The sequence below is a fragment of the Primulina tabacum genome, unplaced genomic scaffold (genome assembly GCF_025594145.1).
Source record: "Primulina tabacum isolate GXHZ01 unplaced genomic scaffold, ASM2559414v2 Contig767, whole genome shotgun sequence".
Lineage (NCBI taxonomy): Eukaryota > Viridiplantae > Streptophyta > Magnoliopsida > Lamiales > Gesneriaceae > Primulina > Primulina tabacum.
In genome coordinates this window covers 1-25184 of record NW_027459897.1, presented here as the reverse complement: position 1 = coordinate 25184, position 25184 = coordinate 1, and the positions used below count along the sequence as shown (strand labels likewise).

The 25184-nt window shown below is 34.6% G+C and overlaps 2 protein-coding genes and 1 long non-coding RNA gene across 5 annotated transcripts in view; 2 read left to right on the top strand and 1 right to left on the bottom strand.

The window, feature by feature from the left end:
- Positions 1–2228, top strand: part of LOC142534972 (serine/threonine-protein kinase ATM-like) — a 33919-nt gene extending 31691 nt beyond the window's left edge. Inside the window, exon 20 of the mRNA XM_075641625.1 lies at positions 1670–2228. The gene's annotated coding sequence lies outside the window, so the exon portion shown is untranslated. The remainder of the gene's footprint in view (positions 1–1669) is intronic.
- A 7442-nt stretch (positions 2229–9670) lies between these two features.
- On the top strand, positions 9671–24949 carry LOC142534971 (serine/threonine-protein kinase ATM-like). Of its 3 annotated transcripts, XM_075641622.1 has the most exons (21): positions 9671–9978; positions 10495–10555; positions 10664–10820; positions 10899–11012; positions 11130–11202; positions 12214–12317; positions 14339–14403; positions 14730–14797; positions 14918–14988; positions 17266–17314; positions 18152–18223; positions 18556–18702; positions 20523–20687; positions 21116–21241; positions 21380–21507; positions 21892–22049; positions 22262–22304; positions 22388–22451; positions 22535–22609; positions 22686–22805; positions 23151–24949. In XM_075641622.1, exons 4-21 carry the CDS (start codon positions 10963–10965, stop codon positions 23376–23378), a joined length of 1806 nt encoding a protein of 601 aa, XP_075497737.1. In that variant the 5' UTR covers positions 9671–9978; positions 10495–10555; positions 10664–10820; positions 10899–10962; the 3' UTR covers positions 23379–24949. The 3 variants fall into 3 exon arrangements, with proteins under 3 accessions (XP_075497737.1, XP_075497739.1, XP_075497738.1); XM_075641624.1 differs by lacking the exons at positions 9671–9978; positions 10495–10555; positions 10664–10820; ... (1 more) ...; positions 11130–11202; positions 14339–14403 and adding an exon at positions 13675–13778 and having other exon boundaries at positions 12214–12297; positions 14756–14797; XM_075641623.1 differs by lacking the exons at positions 9671–9978; positions 10495–10555; positions 10664–10820; ... (7 more) ...; positions 18152–18223; positions 18556–18702 and adding exons at positions 19146–20252; positions 20352–20416 and having other exon boundaries at positions 20625–20687.
- Positions 21892–22302, bottom strand: LOC142534973 (uncharacterized). Its single transcript, XR_012817303.1, has 2 exons — positions 22126–22302; positions 21892–22068 (listed from the first exon to the last, which is right to left on the bottom strand). It is a non-coding gene; the product is annotated as an uncharacterized LOC142534973 (long non-coding RNA).
- Positions 24950–25184: the final 235 nt, after the last annotated feature.

Genomic DNA, 25184 nt, shown 5'->3' with positions numbered 1-25184 from the left:
AATATTAATTAAAACGACGGATTCAGATATCAAAGGAGGGATTCAAATTCAAATAAATAACTAAGACACACAACGGTACCAAATTCTACTGTGTTGACACGTGTTTAAATTCAATTAATTATTTAATTCTTGACAATCACGGTGAAATCCCCAAATTTATTTATTAAACGATTCCTCGAGTTAATAAACCTATTTAAGTCTAACAGTCCAATTATTTCTAATTGAATTTAATTAGATTTAAATGCATTAAATCTTCGTGGAATTTCAGTTTTCACCTAAAACCGCACACTGAAACCGAATACTATTTCTAGTCAGTTTAACCATGTGTTGATGACGTCTTTGTTGCTATATTTAATCAATCATCTTCCGATTCGTGATTAATCAACATACATGTAAATAGTTGATCAGGCTAATAACAAGAAATATTAAACTAACATCAATCAATAATTAAAATCAAGAAAAATAATATAATGAAAATAAAACAAGTATCAAATAAAGTATTGTTTGGTCATATTGTGGTCTTAGCCTAAAGAAAATTATTCCATTAATTCAAAATAGAAGTGAAAAGTCATATTTAAGTTCATAGAAGAAAACAAAAGAAAGAAATAAATAAGAGGAATTCTCTGTGATTTAGGCGTGTGTGAGGAATTCCTCCAGCTTTTGTCACAGTAGCTTCTGTTCCTTTCTTCCGCGGTCTTCTGCGCTTCTTTCTTCCTGTACGTTCTGTTCTTTTCCTTCCCTCTCCTTCTGCGATGCCTTCTTCCGTCACTTCCCTCTATACGCTTCTCTCTTCTCTCCTCTCTTCTCTCCCTTCCGCGCTGGTTTTTTTTTTCTTTTGTTTTGCGCCTCCCCTCTTCTGCTCACGTACTCTGCTTTTTATAATTCTTCATGGGCCTAATCCTCCAATTTCTTTTTAAGCCCATCTCAAACTTAACCCTTGTAAATAAGATTGTAGATTTTATTTTCAAATATGAGACTCAATCTTTATCAAAACTTCAATAATATCAAGATAATAAAATATAAGAATATTTTATTTCTTTTCCTTTGGTATTTTCTTTCTTTGAAGTCTTGTAGATTTATTTTATTTTCAAATTTAATCATTTTTCCTCTTTCATTTAAATCTACAACTATTAATTCAATCAAGCATATGATTAGGGATAAAAAGTCTAGATAAGGACAAATATTATCAAATCAAATCCCTAAAATCTTTGTAAGATTTGGCCTTATCAATCCTTCCACACTTAAGCCTTTGTTCGTCCTCGAACAAATCAGAGAATAAAAATATAATCGAGGAATATTCAATGATTCACCACAAAATTGACACAATCAACACTTTTCAACCTACTAAATTCCGTCATACTCAATCAAAAGATCACACGTCAAAAATCACTGACTGATATGCATTGACCTAGTTGCTTGCTTTGCTAGTTGTGCATTGTTGTTTGTTTTGAAATTTGAATTGAGATTGCTTGCTTATTCTTGTAATTGGAAATTATATCGGCATATCATGACAAATTTTTGTTCAGTAATTTGCATAAGAAGATAAAATTTGTTCAGTTTAAAGGTTATTCATAGTTTTATTAAGATCTATGAGAGGAATAATTGCATCTAACCAAAAAACAAATTTTGATCTTTGTTGATTTGTAAGTTATTATCTCATTTTATACAGGTGCAGGAAAATATATTTATCGAGTCCAATGCCTCGATCAAATCAATTAAGATATTCTTGACTGCTCTAAATAAGCTTCGACTGTGTCATGTAATGGAAAGTCAGTCTTCTGTTGTTCCTCAAAAGCAGGAATGCTCGAAGGTAGAGGTGCTAGACAACCAACAATGTGTTCTTTGCATATTGATTTATGATTCGATTAATGTGATAAAAATAGAAGCATTACATTCTAAAGATATTGTGTTTCAGCTGGCTGAAACATAAAGGAAAATAAAGATTTGTCTGCTTGCTAAATGGGGGCATTTGGGTTCATGACCCTGGTAAAATTTGAATTTAAAAATAAATTGCCACCTTCTGATGAATACCTGTGACCCCAACTTTGGGACAATGCCCTTGATGAAAAAGATCATTTTTTAAAATCTTATTTGACCATATGGTCATTGGCCCAATTCCCCCTTAATGTGATGGAAATGTAGCAGTGGGGTAGGGTAGGAATTCATAACAAGTACGAAACAACGTTATTTCACACTTGAACGAGGCCCAATATATATGTTTAATTCTTGGTTCATTAAGATTACATGACATAAGACTCTTAGCAGTATTTTACACTCGAACAAGAAACGGAAACCGGGGACAATTAAGGAAAAATGTTTTTATTAAATAATTATTTTTAATTATTTAATATATGATGTTAACAAGGGTGATTTTCGAAAATGGGCCTTGTTAAGTTATTTTTACACGACGAGTCGTATTTTAAACCGGTATTCAATTTTTAGCAAAAAAGATGACTTGTTGAGGGTTCGGACAATATTTTCAAAAAGGTACCTAAACGAAATATTTTACGATGGCGTTTTTGTGCTTATTGGGCCTACTTTAAGTGTTATTGGGCCCAAACTCTTTCACCTCTTAATTATTTTATTGAGGTCTCATCATACAACTTTTTTATATCAAACCCTACCCCAAAACCCTAATCTCCTCACCCCATTACATTCGGCCGCCCCTCACCTCGTCCAGCAGCTCCCCACTCGAGCTGCAACAGCTTTGACACGCCACCTTCAAGGAAAAATCGTTAAGAGTTGTGATCTCGTCTCTCCGGTGTTCGTCCCTCGTGTTGTTTGTGTGAATCTTCGAGCGTTTAGATGCAAAGGCACGCCTGATTCCCTTATTGTCTCATCGATCACTATATTATGTATGTTGAATTGTATTTGCATGATATATTAAGGATATGGTGTTATGCATCGGTTTTGCTTATCTTTTATGCGAAAACATTGGACATTCTTGCATATTTCTCACGCCTTGATCTTGATTTGTAATGGACTGCCATGGCTTGAGAGATAGGGGCGATCTACAGTAGGTATACCATGAATTCAGATGGGAAATGTCGAGCTAGAACCCGTCCTGCAGGTGGCCGATTGCATCTCGTCGTTCTAAGGCTTGGGGCGGTTAGGTTGTGCGAAGTAGGCGAGGGCAACGTGCATGGGCTCAGTTGGGCCGTGGTTCAGACCCTTGTGGGTTCGTGTCGGGGCTTGGAATGGTCCGTGAGCCGCTGGACGCATGGCTTGTGTGGGATCGTGTGTTATGTAGCAAGCTAGATTATGGTTTGGAGGTGTTCGAGCGGTCCATCATGCAGAGACTGTAGGCATGAGTTTGGTCAGTCCAGGAGGGGGGCTCTTGGTTCGGTCTTGGTCTTAGAATAGTCGGCTAGGGGCTGGTCCAAGCGAGTTTGGTCTAGGGTCGAAAAATCCGGAGCTAGGTGCACTAGGGTTTGATTGTTATTGCGTGCAGAAAATTCCAGTAGCTGGTCGAGGGCTTTCGTGGGTCTGAAATAAGTGGTTTAAGGGCTTGTCATGTGGGTTCAAGTCATGGTTTAAATTTGGGAAAGTTTGGTTAAGTTCGGGTTGATTCGGATTAAAACCGGGACGTTGGTCCAAATTTTAAAATGAATCGTAAAAGTTACGGGACGAGCTCGAGGTTACGTCTAGGAAATGATTATAAATATGTTTTGAGGTGTTTTAAGGAGTTTGGTTGGCTTCTATTCGGGTCGAAATTTTGAGGTTTAGGGGTAAATGGCCAATTAGGGTTTTCAGGGGCAAAATGACCAGTTTGGTTCACTTCGAGTCGAAAATTTTGAGGTCCAGGGATAAAATGGTCAATTAGGGTTTCCAAGGGAAAAATGGTCATTTGCACACGGATCGAGTTAGCGGTTATGGCAGCGCCCTGATCACAAATTGACATGTTTTAAATGTATATGTTATCACGAACATGACTTTTTATGAAAATACGAAAAATACGTTGCATGCTTGATTTTAAAAAAATTTACGTATATATATGATTTTTATAAATGATGAATACAATGACATGTTTTTGAAGGAAGTGAGTTGGTTGTGACTAAACGAACACGAACATGTAAGGTCAAGGCTCAGTGGATGGTAATAATGTCGCTTATGTCCCCGCCGCCGGATACCGCGATTATACGTAGATGGATCCATCGACTAAAGCTGATACGAAAGTCACAACTAATTAACAGAATTCAAATAAAGAAAATTGAACACGTATATGTTGATATGATGCGATATGAACACGTTTATGCTTTGTCATGTCATATTTATGCTTTCGCTTTTGAGATAATGAAGTGTATTTTAATACAATATTTTTCACGGTTGCATGTTATGTATATGTACTTGTTATTGCGGTTCAGGTGTGTTATGTCTTTAGACTCACTAGTTGTGATTGATGCAGGTGAGCATGATGATGTGGAGACTGAGTAGGCGGAGATGGGTGTGGGCACGTTAACCCGAGCACCTTGCATTTTTCCCCATATTATGATCATGAGTCATGGGTGTAAACAATATTTTAAATGTTTTTGCAACTCTTTTTATGTTGATGATTTTGACAGACGAGATTGATTTCATTTTAAGATTTAATTAACTGCAGTTATTTTTATTCAGTGATTGTGAGACTTTTTAAAATGCCTGATTGACTGCTTTTATTGCATGCATATGTTTGAGTATTTCCGAAAAAGAGCTTAAAAAAATATTTAAGCTGTTATTTTAAGCAAAAGATGTTACACTAGTATTATAGTGACAACTGACACACATCTTTTAATAAGATATAAGCGTAAATTTGATATCAAGTTAAATCCAAACAAATCACACCATTATAATTATATTAAAATTGAATTATCATATGATAATATGATAGATAATGTGGAATTTCATGTTACATTAATCGTTTGGATTTATTATTTGCAATTGGTTTGAGATCGAATTAAGCACATTCACTTATATTTGTATATTGTCACACTTCACATATTATATCGGATAGATTATATTATATTTAACTCGAGCATGTTATTTATATACAAAGAACAATTTTTTCTAACATAAAACTAAATCGTCATGAAATATATTTTTCCTCTTTACATTACATTTGTATTTTTTCTCTTTTAACATATAATTTTTGTATTGGTGGGATTCAAAATTTCTATGTAAATTATTTAAAATGTTTAGATATATATAAAAATATGCACCAGGTTCGGTCTTGTGAACCCGGTACTTCAAACTGGTTCAGCACGAGTCGGCCAACAGTCAGCTTTGGATTTGCACAAACTAACATAAACTAGAGGGCATCATAAGTATTATCGTTACAACTTATCAGATATTTAAATAAATACTATCTACTCACCACCATAAATATTTGGGGCTTCACTCGATAAAATTTATCATGTTGCTCGACTGGTCTGCCCTGATCATCTCGATAAGCCTTATGACCAAGTAGATGACAGTTTGGAGTTCATGCAAAATTCTGGTCCGAGTCCAGGCCCTAATTGTATCAATAATACGCCCATTATTTATATCATGTAAATAACTGATATGGGGTATAAGTGCTCGGGTCAGATCTGGATCGGGTCGGCTACGTGGGGTATCAGGATTGATTGATCATTTAAATATAATATTAATAATTGTATAAATATTTTTAACTACTATATTATTTTTTAAATTTGTCTTGTATTACATAAATATTGTTTTAAGAACATAAATATTATACCATTTTCTCACACATTTCATAATGATGCAATAGTAAGTTTATGAAAAAATGGCAAATGGAAGTAATTGAAGAAATATCGTTGTAAGGTCTAGAAATTTTGAACTACGTAACCTGACTGCATGCAATCTAAGATTTTATTAAAATATGTGTTTAATTATTTTAAAGCTTTAAATGCATGATTATTGCATGTATATGTGTTTTATTTCATGGTTTACAAAGGCTTCATGTATTATGGCTTTTAATAGTATTTCGCGCTCGAACGAGAAACAGAGACTGGGGATAATTGAAGAAAAATATTTTTAAAATAATTATTTTTAATTATTTAATATATGGTGCAATTAAGTGAGATTTTCGAAAATGCTTTTTGGTGGGATATTTTTACTGGTCGGGTCATATTTTAATCTTGCACGCAAAATTTTAGCAAGTTGGAGGACTTTTGAGGATTCAGACTACATTTTCAAAAACTTACTTAAACGAAATATTTTACGAGTGTGTTAATGGACTTAATGGGCCTATTTTAAAATATTTTGGGTCTAAACTCCTATTCCTCCTAATTAATTTAATTAAAGACCCATTAGCACTTAATATTTTAATTAAAACTACCCCAAAAACTCTATTCCCACCCTCACCTCTCTCGGCCGCCCCTCCCCATTTTCCCAGCATCCTCCATGAGTTCCAGCAGCAGGAGTGATCGGATTCCTCAAGAATTTTCTTAAGAAACATTGTCCCGTCCCTCCGGTGTCCATCCCTCGCCTCACTTTCATTGTTTTTCGAGCATTTAGTCGCAAAGGCACACCCGATACCTCCATTTTCTCGTCTTTCACACCATAATAAGAGTTTTTGATTGATTGTCCATCTTTTATTGTCGTTCTAATGTTTTATGTGAGTTTTGAATGCATGTTCGTAGAGGAAACCAATTTATATGAATTGATTCTCACGTTTTTGTCTCTTGGTTCAAGGGGTTGCCTGGATGGGGAGGTAGGGGGCTCAAACACGTCTGAATTATGGTGTTTAGATGTTAGGATCATATCTTGAGTCGGTTTGGTGATGGTGCGATCGAGTTTCCTCGATTTAGGGCTTGGGACAGCTAGGTTGTGCGAAGGGTTGAGGGAAACGTGCATGGGGCTAGGGACCACGGCTATACCGATCCAGGAGGGTCTTAAGGTGGGCAAGGAAGGGTTGGTTCGATCCTGGTCCGGGCTAGTTGAAAGTGGGGTAGAGGTTGGCTTTAAATGTTGTTTTGGATTTTTGATCCGTAGGGCTAGCGCCGCGACTCTGCCCTTTAGGCGCCGCAGCACCTGATCTTCGGGGATGGGAGCGATGCAGCGCTGATGCCGGGCGCCTAGGCGCTAATCAAGCGAAGCAGCACCACAGCGTCAGTGCCTAGTCGCAAGCCCAGTGTAGATGGGGTAGTTGTTTTAGCGCTTATGACTCGTTTGGGTGTGGATATGTCGATATGACTGAGGTTATCGACAGTTAAATTAGATCATACAGAGTTTGATTAGGTGTCCTCAAACTATGGTTTAAGTTTGATTGAGTTCGGGTTAAAATCAGGTTTTCGGTCCAAGTTTTAAAACGAATTATAGAAATTAATGCATGGGCTCGACCTTACGTCTAGGAAATGGTTATAAATGTGTTTTGAGGTGTTTTAATAAATTTGGTTGGCTTCGGGTTGAAATTTTGAGGTCCAGGGGTAAAACAGTCAATTAGGCTTTCCGGGAGCAAAATGGTCATTTTGCACCCAGGTCAAGTTAGCAGTCATGGCAGCACCCTAAACACTAAAGTTGCATGTTTAAAAATGTATATGTTATTACGAGCATGAATTTTTATGAAAATACAAAATATACATTGCATTCTTGATTTTAAAGAAATTTACGTATATGCATGATTTTATAAGTGATTAATACAATGACATGTTTTTGAAGGATGAGAGTTGGTTGTGACTAACACGAAAACGAACATGTAAGGCCAAGGCTCGGTGGATGGGTAATAATGTCGTTGATGTCCCCGCCACCGGGTACCGCGGTTATACGTAGATGGATCCATCGACTAGAGCTGATACGAAAATCACAACTAATTATCTGAATTCAAATAAAGAAAATGAACACGTATATGTTGATATGATGAGATATGTTATTGAACATTATGCTTGGATATTGTATGTTTAAGTTCATATTTTTAAGATCATGAAATGTATTTTAATTACATTACTTTTCATTGTTGCATGTTATGTATATGTACTTGTTATAACGATTCGGGTGTGTTGAGTCCTTAGACTCACTAGGTGCGAATGATGCAGGTGAGCACGATGAGTTTGAGAATGGAGGTGCCGAAGACTGAGTAGGCGGAGCTGGGAGTGCGCACGATGATCCGAGGACCTTGCATATTTCTGCACTATATGTTTATGGGGTCATGGATGAACACTGTTTTTTTTTTATGCATTTTATATCTTTTTATACGTTGATGATACTACAGGCTTAGATTGCTGCGTTTGAGTTCTTCTCAAACAGTAGTATAGGAATTTGATGATATTTAATATTTATTTAACTGCAGCTATTTTTATTCGGTCATTGAATAATTTTTTAATACGCATGGTGTACTGTTTTCATTCGCATGCATGTGTATGAGCATTTTCAAAATTATCTTGCAAAAAAAAAAAAATCTAGCAGTATTTTAGTAGCACGAGTCGTTTCAACTGTCATATTTTAAACAATGGTGACAGATCGGGGATGGACATTTGATGCTTTTCATTCTACCTTATCCATATATTTATGAAGCCATGTTATGTTGATTATCACAACTATTCATAAAATTAGACTATTATGCAAATCATTGTTTGTATTACACTGAGATTCAAAATGTTATGCAAGAAAATCGAAGTCGAAAGTTCGTCATTGTAACCATGAAGCCAATCATGTTATTTTTATTATTTTTTTAATATAACTATTATTATATTTATATCATGATTAATATTAAAAATATATTATTTAAAAAATTATACGTATTCGTATAATGCTAGTGAACAAAATTATAATTACATAATATAATATAAATAATACCAATAAAATATTAATAAATTACTTAAATTACCTTCTCAAACGTGGTTATACGGAATTTGTAATAAAACGAACGGAAGATGTTAATATCTGAAATAAATGACAAACATTAACATAAATATTACACAAAACCAATTATTACTTCTTAATATATAATTATAATATTATCAACAAAATTAAATATTAATCATTTTGGGCAGATGAAACGGAGGAAATGCGCGCAATTTAAAGGGGAATAATGACGGATTCCCTAGAATCTGTGACAGGCTGTCACGGATTCTGAATCCGTGACATGCTCTTTTTCTTTAATTTTTCTTTTAAAAATATTTAGAATCCGCTATAAATTTCTACGGAATGCACTATTTTTACAACCATCTCATTTTTACAATATTTTATTACATAGTTTTTAATTAATATTAATTTTTTGAAAAAGCCCCAAAACTCAAACTCAAGAATAAACACAAGTCAAATAGAAAATCAATCGAATGTCATAACTGCAAGAATATATTATTAAAAAATGAAAGAAAGAAGATCGAGTTTTTTTAATTAAAATAGTAATAAAAACTTTAAAACAAACGCAAGCCTACTCAAATTAAATGAGACATGTTTTTTTCTTCTTCTTGTTTTGTTAATTTAATAAATTTATATAATTGTCACTTTTAAAAATATGTAAAATTTAAAAATAAAAATTTTGCATTTTGAGATATTACATTGTATGTGTCTATATATGTAATTAATAAGTTTATCAAGTTATTTCAAATATAAAACATTGTACAAAATTATTTTAGTAAAATAAATTAAAAACGGTACAAACTATGTTTATAAATTATTACCTAAAATTTATATTTTAAATATATCCCGAGAGGAGCGTCTGAAAGTTACCAAATGTGAGATTGCAATGTTAACGGCTGAAAAATAAAAAAACGCGTTTTGTCGGTTTCCATATCTGAATTGGCCCCGCTCCCCTCCGCTCCCATTGTTGAGTTATCAAATACCCCGTAACAGAGTTCTTCCTCCCCGATCCATCTCCTGATTCTCCCGCCTTTTCTCTCTAAAGAAACCCTATTGGATACGCTAAAAATGGCCTTGAAACTCACTTCCAGAGACATTCAAGAGATCGTCTCCAAGCTATCATCCGACAAGGACAAAGCTCGAGAAGTAATCAAGAAGATAGACTTTTACTGGCGTGTCTGTTCAGTTTCTTGGAGGGTAACGAGTTTGAGTTTCTTGTATATGAAATCATCTTTTTACATAATTTTCAATGATTTTGTTTAATAGGATCCAGCAATAAGTAGAATTCATACTTGTATAGTTTCACACAGTTCGTTTGTTTTGCTGAAACATTTCCGATTCATATTTCTTATCTTAGGATGGCATTGAGTCCTATTGTTTAATAGGCATTGAACAATATGTAGAGCTCATTGCCATTCCTTTTGTGTATCTATTTAAAAATGAAGGAAACTTTTTTTCCTTTTCTTTGTATTATTTTGTAAAGTTTGACGGGTACATGATGATAGTTTTTGATGTTTGTCATTACCTTGTTTTATTAATTTATTTTCCCCCTGAAATGGGCCAGTCGATAAACATAAAGATAATTTACTTTCTTTTATTTGATTTTGAATTATTCAAGCAGGGAGTCTCATTCTCTACATGTGTTGTGAACTTCGAATCTTTGCGAGAATTATTGGAAATACTTATAATTGGCTTTTCCCTAATTAATTTTAGGGAATTTCATATCCGCCTCTTCATTGTGATTAATATTCTGAGATATTTTTTCTCATGTAAGGTAACGCATCGATATTTTTGTATTTTGGTTCCACCTTACACAGATTTCTTATAGTTATTCTATTGCAATAATCGTCAACTTTATAATTTTGTTCTTTTTGCATGTTAGGGATGAGGGAAAAATTCCTCGCAAGCTTGTGGAGTGCATCAATACATATTTGTTAAAGGATGGACCAAATTTAGGTGGCAAATCCCTGGAAATTCATCAAGCAGTAAATCATTTCGTGTTTCGGTACTGGTTTGCTACTCATGATCGAAGTCTAAAGGTGTCTTGAGTGGTACTAAGTTGATGGTTTTAATTTAAAGTTAAATGTCTGTAGTACTTCTAATTTGTCCTTCATTAGTAGGATTCTCTTATTTGCTAGAGGTGTGGATGACGGTTCTATTTTACTAGAACTTGTGGATGTGATGAGCAAGGAGCTTGATCAAATGAGTAATTCCAGCACCGATTCACCCTGGTTAGAATTATAACGTGCTTAATTTTTGGTGGGTTTATGAAATGCTACTTCTCTGTTCTTGTTTGTGTTTTATTTATTTATTATTATTATTATTATGATTTTGAGTGACTCAATTAGGGGTGAAAAATGTGTGATTATGACAAGCTCACAGTTCAAGGTGGCGGAGCTTGCTGCCCTTGTGTTTTGCCGGGTACTTATTGCAGCAACTTAATTGTTGTGCCTTGTAAAGTTGATACTCCATTACATATTTGTGGTTGTGTGCTTACCAGACACGATATGGCTCTTTTGTATTTCATTGGGTTATGGGCTCGGTTTTATATTCTGGTGGTTCTTTTCAACCTTATTTCATATTCCATTGTCGCTAAAATTGTAGCAGATTACTCTGTTAAATTTTGAATAATAGGAAGATGGGAAAAACAACAGAAAAAAAGTGAAAAGTCTGGTCATAAGTGTTAAGTCGCCATAAACGACGTGCCACAAAATTTTTTTCTTCTTGATTTTATATAATTGTCACCACTTCATGCTCGTAAGAGGATATCTTGGGATATTAATGGTGGAGTAAACCACTTCAATCAAATTACCAATTGATTTCAATATTGACGAGACCAAGTGAGATTCTATCAAATGAAAAATTGAGTTCTGACCCCTTTTGATTCAACAATTAACATGAATTTAAGCTTTTAAATGAACTAAAAGGGCTTAATAGAATTTTGGACATCAATATGTAGAATTCCACTTATATCATATTGAGCAGAAATAAATACGGTATAAAACTGTTGACGGCTTTTCAGCTGTGATATGATGCAAAATTTTTAAAACATAATGAGAGGGAAGGACAACTTAGAGAACATAAGTAAATAAACTGAGAGAACATAAGTAAATATTAAGTGTGATTTTAATGAATCAAAATTTGATTTCTAATTCTTTTACTTTTTGAAATATTTTGAGATCTTTTTAGTTGCTTCCATGTATTTGGTATGACTTGAAGTATTCCTCTTTATTTCTTTTTTTTTTTGATAGAAAACTAAATTTATTATGATAATATAATGTTACACCATTTGCGCGGATAAGTAATCCGCAACCACATTACAAGAAGTCTACTTAAACCCAACACTATAAGTAATCCTCTTTATTTCAGTTTTGAGAAAAACAGTTTTCCATATTTATGGTCAAAGGTTACAAGGCAATGTTCACTTTCCAGGTGTGCGCTAATACATATAAAAGCCCAGTTACTGAAAAACGTGCCCGGAGGGAGCATGTGGTTGTCCTGATAAAAGAGAGAGTCGTGGAGGGCAAATGGCCATGGTAGGTTTCAACAGAACTTGTTCTTTTGCGTAGATAAAAAAATATAAACATCAAATATCTCAATACTTAACAGTATCCTTTGGGCTGGTGGATGGTGTGATATCATGTTTTTTCCTTGTTCATGGATCACACATTCAATGGCAAATCCGACACAATATTTTTCAATAATTTCCAAATTTGTTTTTCTAGTGTTCACATTTGCATTCATGTTGCTACTTATTATCCACCATCTTGAGTTAAAACGAGCTAATATTCGTGGCAGGCATGCTGCACTTGTTTGTCGCATCCGCAATTATTCTACTCGCATCCGTAAAGATCACTTATTGTTTTGTTTGACAGCATATCTGCAAACTTTGAAAGGTAAAATTCATTGATTTTATTGTGAAATCTTGACTGTTACCTGTAGCTTTATTGACTGGTTTATATTTCATCCTCCGGTGACAAAAAATTTGTGCTCCTGTAGTCTATTTGTCTCCTTCCTGTGTGCTGGAGATGCATTCACATTTTCTTGATATTTTAATCTGGTTAATATCTATACCTCTTCGTTGAGGGAGAGGAGAGCTGTTGTCTGTTTTGCTTTTTGCCTTCATTTCGAACTTATTCTTTTGGTACCAGTAGGGAATTATTTTTTTTTCTTGTTAGGGTCTTGCAGGGGCACAATTCTCTTATCTTTGTTGGTTTGGTCATGTGCTTTGTAGGTTCTCTTTTTCCTTTTGCTTTTCAGTACATATGTTAATTCATCAGTTTGCTTACTCAAGTGATACCGCCATTCAGACTTGTTTCTAATGTTTCTGTTTTTCATACTTCTGATATCACATTTGCCCTTTCTGGAGTCCGCAGTCAAATTTTGATTTCCGGAATTCGCTTGTTCTCGATTGCAGAATTATTAACGCAACTTTAGAGCATTCTTATGACGATCTGTTCTGGACGTTGCAATAAGTTGTTCCTTTACACGCAAAAACTTCATTTCACTCTGTATAATTGAGCCTAAGAAATCAGTGTGATATGGTTTGCAACTGTAATAATTTGATGCTTAAACAAACACTATGATATCTTACTTTTTATGTGATATAACTTATTTCTTATGTGCAGAAATGCCTTCTAGTTTCTTTTTTTCTACAAAAAGGAGACCAGAGGTCATCGCATAACAAAGTAAGAACTGGAATCATATTAACACAATATGAGATTCCAATCCCTAAACAAATCTGACAGCGAAAACATTTTAAACTCCACATTATTTGTAATCCAGCATGGAACCCTAAGTTAATCTTGTCTCAGCACTCTTTGTTATTCATTTTAACTTCTGACCAATTTTGTATTTCATTTGAATGAGTCTTCTTAAGATTCTTCTCACCAGTTTTTTATTTTATTTGAAGGAGTCTGCTTAGACTTTCTTTATCGATGTTTTTTGCTGCTCCAAATGAGAAATCATCGCAGAAGCTAGCTTTTCCCTTGAATGAGGTATATCATATTATATGTATGGAGGAAAAGATATAGTTTTATTCAGTGTGCCCTCCTGGTTTCTTGAAATAATTTTGTTCCTTGGACTTGTCATTTATAGTCATATGCTAATTAAGAAGGATAGTTTTTAATGCAAGCTTTGGTTGTATCATATGTGGGGAAGGATGCAGTCTAGGTTTCTTTGTTCGCTTTTCTTTATCATGGCCAATATCAATCATATATTGTGAGATGGACTCGATTCTTGCTCATCAGTTATTGCGAACATCTTACCTTCCTACTTCTCTCCCTTTCCTTTCCCTATCTCTTACTCTTATTAATAATTTTTGTCTGCCTCTTTCTATCAACGTCCTTTTTGAAGAAAAATGGCTCTGATTAAATTGTTTGTGTTTGGTTGGCGTCTGGGGCTTACTAAGGATAATGAAAATAAACTCCATGAACTTTCTGGACCATTATATGAGGTATCGCGTTTGTAGGATGTCTAATGCAGGGACCTGCTTGATATTCTTTTTTCTTTTAATCCTTGTGCATATTTTGGTTTTATTTTTGTAAAAATTCTGCAGGTTGGCATGTGATATGGAACTGCCTTATGCGGTGTTTGCCAACATTTTGCAATCTCACCTCAATTGTAAGCATCCATTTGTGTAAAATTCCCATCAAGGCATGGTGTAGATAGATCTTTGAAATGCTTCCTTTCCTCTTATGGTGAATTGTTAAGTACAATTCATCTACTTTGCATTTCATATTGTAGGAAAAAGTAGGTACAGTTAGATTCTCTCTCATGAAATCTCAATCTCATGCACTTAAGTTAGGATGGCTTAACACTGTCTTAACACCAGTTTATTCCTGTTTCCATTATTGTATAATGTTCTTCTATTTGTAATTATGATTGGGTGTTCAAGTATTTATACAATTCTGAAAGAAACTTTTCAAGCTCTAAATTCAGTATTACAGGGTTAGTTGTGCTCTCGTCTTTGAAGGTGGATGCTGCTTTTATGCTGCTTTGTAGCATAATGTTGAGCGTAAGATTATATAGATAACATTTTGCTTCTCTTATTTTGATTTGATTGTTTCTTTGCTAGTAAAATGCTTGCTTCTCCATGATTTCAGTATAATAACTTCTTTGCTTGGCATTTACCCAGGATACAAAAGATTCATATCTTGTTCCTTTCGAGATATGGGATCTTCGGCTATTTAAACGCACACTTTCAACGTGAGTGATTCACCTTTGTAAACTTTTTGTCTTTCGTGTTGCTTTAGAGTATAAATCTTTCATTGTATGTCATTGTCGATCTCATCTTTACCCTAAAATCCAATGAATAGTTGTTTGATATTCTTTCTTTGTTCCGGGGAGATACATGTTATATATATTTTTGTTCTTTTACTCTCTTGAATATGACCCGTGGTACTGTGAGATGGTTCGTCCAGCTTTTTTGGAAACCTCTAGCTACTTGTAATTTCTAATGCAATTAATTTCTCTTGAGATGCTAAAGTTTTCGCTATTTGGGTCCAACGAAGAATATATGACCTAGGTTGCCACTAAAATATGTCATGCAAAATGATGCTTTAGGGTCACCAGCCATAGTTCGGCAAAAATCCTCCGATGCCCAAGAGAAAATATGAAACGGGAGATTATTTGAATGCATAGTACTTGGTGTAAAATTGGCATACATTAGCATACCTTTTAAAGTTTGTGTACACTACCCACTATTTGTAACACTACCCACTATTTGTAGCTATAGAGGTATAATTGGTTGAGAAATAATAACTCACAAGGATTTGAAGTTCTTCTCTGTCCGGAAATATCGGACAATCATTCGACGTGAAAAAGAGAACATGTTCAATCTAGAATTCTGATGTCGATATTTCTCGCCATTGGGACGAAACTACAAATTAAAAGGATGTAGGAGTGGAGTCCAATGAGAAACAACCCTAAAGGTCTGTTTATTAGATGCGTCAGCCACTCCAGTTTATAAAAAATGAATTATTCTAACATGGCATATATCATGTCAATCCAAAGGCATATTCATAATTCTTGACAGCATTTAACTCACCTTAATATATATCTTAAATGTGAACACTGGTTATATTATACCAGCACTAACCAAATATTAATCATATGTTGTCTCTTAAGCGGAGTAAGAGAGGACAACTTGGGAGACTAATGTATTAAGTGCATACACCTTTCAAAATAAATTGCAACTCCTAATATCTTGTGTGACATGGAATTATAGAAGCCTTACTATCGTCCTTCCTATATGCTACTTTTTTAAATTTTCATTTTATTTTGCTTTTAATATTGCTAGGTAAATATTTTACGGAATAATCACCTTATTTATCCATTTTATCTCCTCCGTGATGGTCTAATAATTCTGAACACCTTAAATAGTTATTTGATTTCCATGATATCTTCGATGGAATTTGTATGATCATATTTTCTCATATTTTTTACTATTGCCTTATTTATTTTTTCTTCATTAATATCTTGGGTAGAATTAGTTGGTGACAATTGTTGTTTACCTTAATCTAATCGAATTGTTAGAATTGTTGGTTCTTACCAGACAACAATTGTTCTCAGTGGTGCTGTTTCAAAGAGTTGAGTCTTTAATGTTTAAAACATCAGTTCTTTTTTTATGTATTATCAAGCACTTAAATTCAATAATTAGTGAAGTGCAGTTTATAGTAAACATTAGGACGGAATTGTTGGTCTTATATGGATGTTACTTTTCTTTTTCCTTTCTGGCAGCAATGTAGTATTTGTTTGTTGACATTTAAGTTACTATACAGTCATAAGGATTTAAATTATGCAGTTACCATCAACTGCATCCTTATGTACAATAGCAATTTTTATTTTATAATTACGAAACTTGTAAGGTTTAGATTCCATTGTCGCCATTAGAATACCATGGTATGTGGAGTTACTTTATAGTATGTTTGAGCGATAAACTAATAACGATTTGATTTTCGCTTATGTTTAAGAGGAAGTGTTTCTCACTGCCTTTTTTAAAATAAGAATGCAAACTGTGGGGTTGTAAAGAAGTAGATTTTTCTAGACTTGTCATGAGATGGCTGATGCACGAATGCAGTTTAGTTGAATACTTCCTTTCTTCCGGGGTCAAGTTTTAGAATGCTTTTATGTGATCAGATATTCGTGTTATCATGCAAACTTTTGTTTTAAGGGGAAAATTCTAGTTAAGTGCAGTTTTGGTGAAAATAAAACCCTTGCACAAGCAGTATTCAATTCACTGGCTTGAAATTGTTGTGTATGGATCCCCTACAAAAGATTTGTGTTTGAGATTAGTTTTCCACCATATTTTATTGGTGTGCCGTGTGTGATTATGTCAAAGTAACTTGCTGTATGTTCTCTCAGAATATGAAAATTAATCTTTGATTCAGAGTTCAGAATGCAAGAGTATAATTTTCCTTTAGCTGTCGTAATTCTTTTCCGATGATTCTATCCAGTGTCTTGATGTTGGGAAATATACTTCAGGTCTTCTTTGTGCTTCATCTCATGCTACTTCTCCAAGAGAACCTCGCTGGTAAGAACCCATTATACCTCTCATTTTTGTATTCCTATAATAACTGCAAGAGTTATTTTCAGACGTGTGTATTTGATATTTCTCTCTTAGTTTCTTCTCTTATATCCAACCCGAAACATAACAACTCTGCTGTGTAGAAGCATATATGAGAGTCTTTTCTCATCAACAACTCAAAACAGAATAACTCAACTGTGTTGAAACATGGCTATTAAAGTTCACGTTGTATTTTTCTTTTGATTTCTTTTGTTATTTCAAAGCTGTTATGGTGGTTGGAAAATATCTAATGGTGCTCACTCTACTGTTGATATAGTCAAGAGTATGAATGTATGATGACCATGAGAAGCATACAGGTAGGCATCTTGTTGCGGTTCCAAATTTGTAGTTTTGGAAGTTGGAATTTCTTACTCTTAATATTTATGGCCATGTTTATAGACTTGGTAATAATTGATTGGTGCTTTAATAATTTCACAAAGTATGTGGAAAGGAAAGGGTTGCCATCCCATTATCATAAACTGCGAATAAAATGGTGAATTTGATTTTTGCGTCATTCCCTGAGATGCAAAGCTTGTTATTTTGTGCTTGTTTCCCGTTGCTATATGTCATACTGGATGACTGTGTTAGTTATTCTTCCTCATGTATCTAAGCCTGCAAATTTGTTAGTTTGAATGAAATTCTTGGGATCCAAAAAAGATTTTCCTTCATCTTAACAGCTTTTCTTTATTTTAGCTTTTGAATTCAGTTTGAATGGATTACATTTTAAAAGGGTGTTTTCACGTGTTTTCAATTTATTGGAAGGATCCAGATTGTATCTTAAATGTATTCGTTTTCTTGCTGCAGGGTGATCTGCAATATTTTTTGGATCTTCGGCAGAATGTGTTACCAGCTGTTTTAGCTATACTTAACTTGAAGGTACATTCCAAACTAGGTACAGTGGCTTTGATATTTTGAAGTGATTTGATGAGATTGATCATAACTTTTAATAACCAAGGAATTTTTTTACGATCTTCAAATGATTCTCTCTGAAATTCCAGTCTATCTGCAAAAGAAATGAATCCCATCTACGTATAGATTGAGAGACAATATATGATGAACATATTCAATTCTGTCCATCAATTTTCTAATCCCTAGTACTACATCCTTTTTTGTATCTCTTTACTTCTTTGCTTTTCTTTTATACATGTATAGGTGGTGCAGGATGTTGACATTATTTAGTATTTTTGATTGACCTCCTAATTACATAGGAATTCACAACACTGAATGAGCGGTTCGTTGTGCTGCTTCCGGCAGCTGCATTTGCCCTTTCTACTGGTTCTACCCCTCTTCTGTATGACGCTTCAGGACTTCTGCCATTGCTCTATGCTACTGAGCCTGTGGAGGAATTGGCCAAGGTATTATTCTTGCAAATCCATCCTTATAAACCTTTTGATCTCACGTATAATGGCTTATCTTAAAAAGTTGTATCCGATGTGTGGTAGATAGAGGAAAGTCCAAGTGATTTTTTGGAATGCTCAGTTGAAGTTTTTGCGAAGATTGATATTGATTATGGTCCAAAGCCGGTGTCACATTCTTCTATTTTTTGCTACTTTTGAAATTTTAATAACTGATGGATTTTCACTGTCATTTATGATAAATTTGTAGGTGAATTTGTCCAATTACTGCCAAAATGTACGATTGCCACTGAATCTAAGAGATCAGCTGCTTCATGAAATGGAAAATCACATTCTTGAATGCATAAAGGAAGTAGAAATTGACAAAATGCTGCTCTCAGAAGTTATCTACACATGCGCTCTTTAGCTAATTTCATGTTCTGCTCGTATTCAACAAGGTCAATATTCACTTTCATTGATCCTTCCCATTCTCCGTTGCGGCAGTAGTCCTTTTATATGTCCCATGACTTCACTTAAAAGCTTTTGAACTGTGTTGTATGCTCCTCTGTAAACTTTTAATAAGCTCCAAGTAATTGGGGCTTGAGACAAACCTGCACATGACGGTGTGACATTGTTCATTTCCTGCATGGTTACCTATCACACTCTTGTTCTGGTTTGATTAGAAGGTCGATATTTTCTCAATCACTTGATTGGGGATGCCGATTTTATTCATTCAAATATTTTTTTGGCTTTCACTAACAATTTATAGGCTTTTTGTTTCAATCTGATCTTAGTCATTTGTTTCGTCAAATATAATGTTTTTGTGATAAATTTATTGACACGTTTCTCTTTAGCACTAGTTTGCATATTTTATTATTTCCTTCATTTTTCTCAAACGACTATAAATTTTTATGGATATGGTTTTCAATATTCTGTTGTATTCTCAGAGTGTTTCAGGTTTTTTCTTTCACTCTCAGGATCTGAGAAATTCCTCATATCTTTTCTAAATTGGGTGAATCGTTGTTAGGATATCTAAATCATGCCATTTCAATTGTGGAGAAATATTACAATGATGGTTTGTCTGGATGTTTGGAGTGGAACTCCATCATTAATAACATTGACTCGACTGCGACTTCTTTTAAAAGTTTCACTAGCTCGCCTTTTCTTTGCAATTGCCAAGAGAAAAATATTGCAAGTTCTTCATTTTATTTTGGAATTGTTCAATCTTCTGAATGCAAAATTGTATGAAGGATGTTCAGAGTGCAGAAGGAATTCTCAAGCAAAGCCAGACTTCCCCAATTTATCAGACGCCCACTCCATTCATGATCCTTTGCCGCTAAATAGCAGGGAAAAATTGATTTTGGATGTGGAGATGGATATGAACGGTGGGTCTATTGATGTAGATAGGTTAGGTATTGACGGTAGTCAGACAACTGGGTCTTCCGTTTCTTTAGTGAATCAGAAATTGAATTTCCTGTCAATCATTTCAAGTTTTTTCCCAATTTTATCATTGTTGACGTGGGAAATCACGTTCAATCTTAGGGAAAAAGAGAACGACCACAAGTATCTTAGTCTCATACCTTTACGTTCCATGTTTTTCTTGGCATTTGCTTTATAGCTATCATGCACACAAGTAATTTATTTATGTTTCGTATTTGAGTAGGTTTTAGAAAACTTTCTATGCATTCTCAGCCGGCATCCTCACTGGTCTTCCTGCAGACATATATTGGATTTGATATTGTGCTCTTTTTGTCGTCTCTGTCATTTCAATGCAAGCAATTTGGTGACACCATTTGATTATTCTAAAACTACCCGGTCTCTATTTGATTTCCCCTCTGCAGGTTGCGTCTATGACTGATGCAGTAAATTCATATGAAAATCTTAAATTCCCGTGTTCCTACATACTAGATGGCATCTGTTGTTTGGTGGCAAGCCTGTTGCTGTCAAATGGGGTTGGAACTCAGAATACTGTTGCATCTTCCTTTACGAAAAGGGAGTCCGAAGAGGTTTGATAGTTGTGATATGTCTCTAAGCATGCTTGGATGTTTTATTGGTAAATTATTGATGGCAAGTGGGATGTGAGTTCGAGTTGTTAGTGTCAATATTTTTGTTTCTTACTTGATTTTGCTGACTTTATACATCTCATTTTTAGCTTTTGTCAGAACAGTCTTGAGGAATGCAATTGTAAGTTAATGTTTAATTTGTACAAATTATCCAGTGTTAAATAAAAGTTGAAGTAAAAAAGATACAATTGAAGCATAGTTAACTAGAAGTTAGGTCGCGAGAAATTAGGTTTCAGATCAACGAGGACAAACCATGTGAAGAAATTTAGTGTGCGGAATTACTTGAGAAATAGTCATATTTAAAGCTTTCTCATGGTAATACTTGTCAGAAAAATTGTTTTCTTTTTCTAAATTAGCCTATTGACTTTCAGTGCTTGACTTCTCTCGGAGATTTGGTGACTAAAGTCTTTGATAACAGTCTCTTCGACTGGTATTATCGTGCGAAGCTTGTTAACTGTTTATGCAATTTTGTATTGCTCAGACCACAACTTGCTCAGGTGATTAATCTTTATCCGCATCATGATTTTTAGTTGAGAAAATGTGCAGCTGGTTTATTTATCTTGATTTTCTTTTTCTCAGTAATTAATCTTTAGTCCCTCACTTAGGTTGTCATTCTTTTATTCATTCTTATACAGTTAGTGATCGACAAGCTATTTATGCTGCTCCGAGATCCTGATTATCGAGTTAGGCTTTGCCTAGCTCGTCGGATTGGCGTCCTTTTCCAGACATGGGACGGTCACTTTGAACTCTTCCAAGATGTTTGGTAATTGGCTTGAGATAGACATATTTCCAGTAGCTATGATAATTTATCAAATTTATTGCAGCTTAAGTGTTATTCTAAACGGCCATTGACATGGGTCAGGTCCATTTATAATCTTGTTTGCTTAACCACACTTTCTAATACTTGCTCTACTTATAAGTTTCTTGATGCCGTTGCACATTTTAAGATTGGACGTTCCATACTATATTTTATCCGTGGGCTAATGTTTTAGGCTTTTCTCCATTTTGTACAAGTCTAAAGTAGCCTTGTGTGGTTTAATTAGTGTATCAATTCATTTAGGATTTGCTCGTGTACAATGTGGTTTCTGATATGACTACTCTTCTTTTTGCTTCTAAAATAACATCGTTCTGGAAAATGCCACTGCAGTTCAAATTTTGGAAGGAAATTGGTTACTTCCTCTGGGGAGAAAATAGTTCGAGCACGGGAAGTTTTGTCTGCTGGTCCTCAACCTCGTCCGATTATGGAAACAATTGTCGTAACTCTTATGCATCTTGTACTGCATGGTGAGAAAAATAGAGTTAGAGGTACCAAAAATATTTAGTTCTCGCGAACACTATTCCCACTAATTGTCATAACTCTCATGCATCTTGTATTGCCAACTCAAAATTTTCAAACTATTCCCACGAACCAGCTTAAAATGATGATTGATGCCGCTTCAAAATTTTCAAAATTTATTCAATGAATTGTCGATAAATTACTTTTAGCGTTTTGATTTTCGAATTTTACATATAGGCAGTTTTTATTATATATGTTGTTGCTTCTATCGATCCCTCCCAAAGGTAAGAGTGGAAAAGTAAAGTAGCCACGCCTTTATGTTGCATTTGACCTTGGCTTAATTTTCCAAATATCCATCTTTGTTCAGAGAACTAGTCAGTGCTGTGCTTGGCAGTTTATCTAAGGAAACATGCTATACAAACAGGACAAAGGTGATAAATACATTTCTGATTGATTAATTTAATTACATGATACCAACTTTACAAATTATTTTGTGCTTTCAACATTTTTGAAGTTCTTGGAGGAGCTTATGGGGCCAATTCTTTTTAATTGGGTTGCTTGTGGTGTAAGCTTAGTTGCACTTGTTGAGGTAATGTCATATTTTGCAATCGAGGTGTTTAGCATGTAAATAGAAAACTAGACAGTTAATCTGATTGGATTTGCAGGCAAGAGGCATTTTTGCGTCGAATTTGGAACCTATGAACTTCATAAAATATTGTTGTCCGTGGCTGCTTCCGGCTTTGATCTTGCAGGAAGATGCTAACAGCTTAAAATGGGTTTCTAAGGTAGCTAGCCTTGCATTCATTTCCTCTAAGAATGTTGTAGCTTCATTTAACTTTTTGAACATTAATATTATTTTTAGATTTGTATTAAATCTTTGTCCAAGTTATTTTGGTTTAGATGTCTTCTATGTTTTCTTAATGTGGCGAGGTGTTTGATCTAATTAATGTTAAAAATGATAGTAACTCGAGTCAACGATTTTAGCATAGGGTAGTTGTATGTCGTGTTCACTCGATGTGGATTGATCTTTGCGAATTGATAATATCCATGTCAGGATCATAAGATGACATTTTTGCTATTGAATATCTTGAACTACATATGCTGGTTTTTATTATTGTTCTTTTTCCCAGGTTGCTTGCCAGCCTTGTGCAGCTTTAGTTAAGAGTCATTTTGTGCATATCTTTTCTGTCTGTATGGCAATGCATTGCAGTAAGAAAGCTGGGTGGGAGAGGGGATCAAGAGTGCTGGAAACTTCTATTTTACTTATCGTTCATATCTCTGAACATGAAAGGGATGAACTCATTAACAAGAAAGTGGTACTTTCACTTACTGCCTACAACTTTAGTTTTAGCTTTTAACATCTCATGTTGAAAATCAGCTGCATTCTATTTGATACTTTTTGCATGAAGTTAATGTTGTAATTGTGTTTCTTTGAAATATTTTTCTTTTATACTAAATTGTGGTAAAAATGAACTAATCTGAATAAAATCTTTGTCTGTTACACGTATGTATCAAGTTCAAGTCTCGAAAAACAATTTTAATTCTAATTTATGAAAGCGTTTTGTAAATCAATGGTATAATTTACATTCAATTAAAAAGTTCATTTTTATGCTTGACCCGCCAAAAGTTGGAGTTTTTTTGAAACCTAGTTTGAACTGTGTGTGATGTTTCTCAGCATAAGTGGATAATTCACACCTTGAACTAGAAAAGAACAAGATGATTTTTGAAGATTTAGAATTCTTTAGAAGAATGTTGGGACAAGATTAAGTTTAGGGTTTCAAGTTGGATCTCTAAGAATGTGGAGGTTAAATCGTTCTCGGTCTCAGACTTGTATAAGAATTGAAGTATAGTATTACGTTGACTCGTAGTACGAGTCTTACCTTACTATGCATGGACCTTTGGTCTGTTTTTTGTAATTAATATCTTTTGATAATATAATATCGTTTCTTTTTTAAAAAAACTAGTGCGAATAGCTTCGTTGTTACTTGGAAAACATGATCAAATTCAGATTGTAACTTTCTCATCGCATCCAAGTAGTAGGTGCATTTTCTCTCCTTGTTAGTATCAATCTCAATCTTTGTAGGATTGTCTTCAAGCAGAGTGAGTGGAAATGCCTCTGAACATTTAAGGTGTTTAGCAATCTCTCTAATAAGACTATTAGAAAAACAAGGTGCAAGCAAGATGGATGAAATGGATAGTCTAAGAGTAAATATGATGTTCCACCTCTTGAGATGATGGACATAGGAGCCAAGCCCTATGAAGAGTTGGGGACAATAGAGTGTTAAGTATGGTGGTTCTGCTAGCTATAAGATTAGTCTCCTTGAATAAATAACCGGGAGACCGAAATTACCTTCTTGAGGAGATAACAAAAAACCTGAGACAAAAATCATTGAGAGAAATATGAGTTTATTTCTTGTTTCCTTTTCAGCTCGTTTCGGTTTGTATTGATATGGATAGCCATCTTTCTCCCAGAAAATATCGATTGAGTATTTAGGGCTATTGCAGTTGATGCAAGGACGAGTGTTGGCCCTGTATTATTTTTATTGATAGCCATTGCAGAGGCTTTAGAATGATCATTTAATCTAATATTAACACTGTCAGGGACTCAATCCATGGGGCCCAACCCAACTCAAACAAGAATCGAGCAGCAAAAATCAAGGATGTGCTATATCAAAGGTTTACTCATGGAAAGTTTAGAAATAAGGAGTGAGATTATTGGATTTTTATTTACTTTCCTTTAATAAGTGTTAGAATCTCGAGCTTAGATAGGGGAATAATGGGCATATTTCTTGGATGCCAGTTTAATGCTTATAGTATTTAAAGGGTTGCTGATGAAAGAAATAAACATTCAGCTTTTCTCAAAAAAATATAGCTAATATTGAGATCGCGAGGTTCTCTCAAACGAGCCTCGAACATCCAAAAAAATAGGTAGACAAGGTAGAAAAAGCCACAAACAAAATCTCAGAGTTAAACGATCAACCTCTTCACCGACCCATAACCCGATCCTTTACCCGCGCTCATTACAAGTTGGTATCAGAGCAAGTAGTTATGGGCGATTTGCAAGCAATCCAACAGCAACTTACGACCCTCTTCAACCTGTTCAAATCCGAAAGAGAAGACCAAGCACGCAGACAAGATGAACAAGAACGCAGCCAGCAAGATCT